Source organism: Polyodon spathula, unplaced genomic scaffold (assembly GCF_017654505.1).
Source record: "Polyodon spathula isolate WHYD16114869_AA unplaced genomic scaffold, ASM1765450v1 scaffolds_2949, whole genome shotgun sequence".
Taxonomy (NCBI): domain Eukaryota; kingdom Metazoa; phylum Chordata; class Actinopteri; order Acipenseriformes; family Polyodontidae; genus Polyodon; species Polyodon spathula.
Window position 1 is genome coordinate 1 of NW_024474414.1, and position 1,942 is coordinate 1,942.

The window sequence follows — 1,942 nt, forward strand, 5'->3', positions numbered from 1 at the left end:
TCTTTTTGTTGTAAATGTGTGTGTTTGTGTTTGAGGAGGGTCATATATTGGCCCCTCCAGGATGAAAAGTGAAGGGGCCATGGCCCTCCTGGTGCCAGTGCTCATGACTCAATGAAACCGTCATACCCAATCCTGCCTGACACACAACACAGTCTGCAAATATTTACACTGACCAAAAGAGAAAGCCAGAACAGCCCTCCTTTATATAATGTAATAACACAGTAATAAGTCAGGTTATTACAGCAGAACCCCAGGCTGACAGGAATCCCATTTCCATCAAATTTCTCCTGCCATTCTGACCCTCCCCATCCCAAAGGTGCCAGTGGGGCAGTAGTGCTGCCCTCAGTGCCAGTGAGAGCTCTTCAGTAACACTAGAAGGAACAGTTTGGACTCCAGACACAGTGTCTTCTATTGTTCCTGAAGGCTTTCTGATGTTGTGTTTGACATTGTGGATGAACTACCTACAGCATCGCAAGAGCCACTCAACACAGAGCGAAACAAGGACTGGCAATCTCTACTACAGCAGGCTTAGTGTCTTCTAGTGTCACTGAAGCCAATGAGAACTCCAGTGCACTTCAATCATGATGGGTTGCTGTTTAATAAGCAGTACTGCTGCATTACACTTTAATGAGTGCATTAAGGACTGTGCTAATCAGCTTCTAATGCTACTCTTGATAGCTGGGCTCTATTGTATAGTGCCACTGTCCTGGGAGTGTTAATGCAAGGGCAGTTACTAATCTTGCTCTGTCTGAACACACAGTGCCAAGTACTGCTTTAAACACACACTCCACACTTGACTCCATTCCAGCTGTGTTGAGTGGAATAAGGGCTCAGCTGATTGGCTCTCCTCATATGCTCCTATTAAAGCTGTTTTTTGTCTAGTCCTGCTGTCCTGGGAGTGTTCATGCTAAACTGCTAATCTTGCTCTGTCAGAACACACAGCACCAAGCCTGTGTTTACACCACTGCTTGGCTAGAAGTGGCTGCTGTGCCAAGGAAGACAATTTGCATAGAAAAGACACTTTGCATTGGCAGCACATGCTTCAGTGCTCTGGGAGTGTTTATAACCCTGTGAGTTTAACACTTCATGATTGAGAGCTGCCCTTCATGGCAACAGAATCCACAACAACAATGACTTTTATCAGCATCTTCATCTGGGCACTTGTCATCTGCACTCAGGGTAAGAATCATTTAGAAAAATGCATTTTCAAAAAAATATGTTTGTTGGATAATGTACAAAAGTGTCAAAAGAAAAACAAGCAAAAAAAGAAAAGACAGAGTCTTGCCTTTTAATGGGTTTCATAATTAATTCAATCATTACTATTTTTTCTATATTGTTATTTATTATTTTCAGAATCCAGTGGACAGTATACTGTGACTCAGACTCCAGCAGTGAAATCTGTTCTCCCAGGAGACACAGTCGCTCTGAGCTGTAAAGTCAGCAGCGCAGTGTACAGTGATAGCAATGGCAACTACCTAGCCTGGTACCAACAGAAACCTGGAGAAGCTCCCAAACTCCTGATCTATAGGGCAAGTAACCTTCAGTCTGGGATCTCAACTCGTTTCAGTGGCAGTGGATCTGGGACTGACTTCACTCTCACCATCAGTGGAGTCCAGGCTGAAGATGCAGGAGATTACTACTGTCAGAGTTACCACTACCCCAGCAGTAGCTGTGTGTTCACACAGTGCTACACACCCGTACAAAAACCTCCCTCAGCAGGACTGCACAGCGACTGCACTGCTGCAGCTGGGACCTACTGCAGGTGCTGAGGGTGAAGGCAATGAAATGGGACATGGCCTGTGGAGGAGCTCAACTGCACACAAACACACTGAGCTCAATAACAAGGGCTCCAAATAAAAGACAAGATGAATCTGGTAAATATCTTGATTATTCATGTATTCTAATACATTGCAGCTGCTGAAGGGCTGTCATTGGATTTATA

The 1,942-nt window shown here is 44.5% G+C and overlaps 1 gene segment (V, D, J or C); it reads left to right on the plus strand.

The window, feature by feature from the left end:
* Positions 1-1,106: 1,106 nt before the first annotated feature.
* Positions 1,107-1,860, plus strand: LOC121311102. The segment is given in 2 exon segments: positions 1,107-1,179; positions 1,354-1,860. Coding segments are annotated over 2 exon segments (489 nt in total).
* The last annotated feature ends 82 nt before the right edge of the window (positions 1,861-1,942 follow it).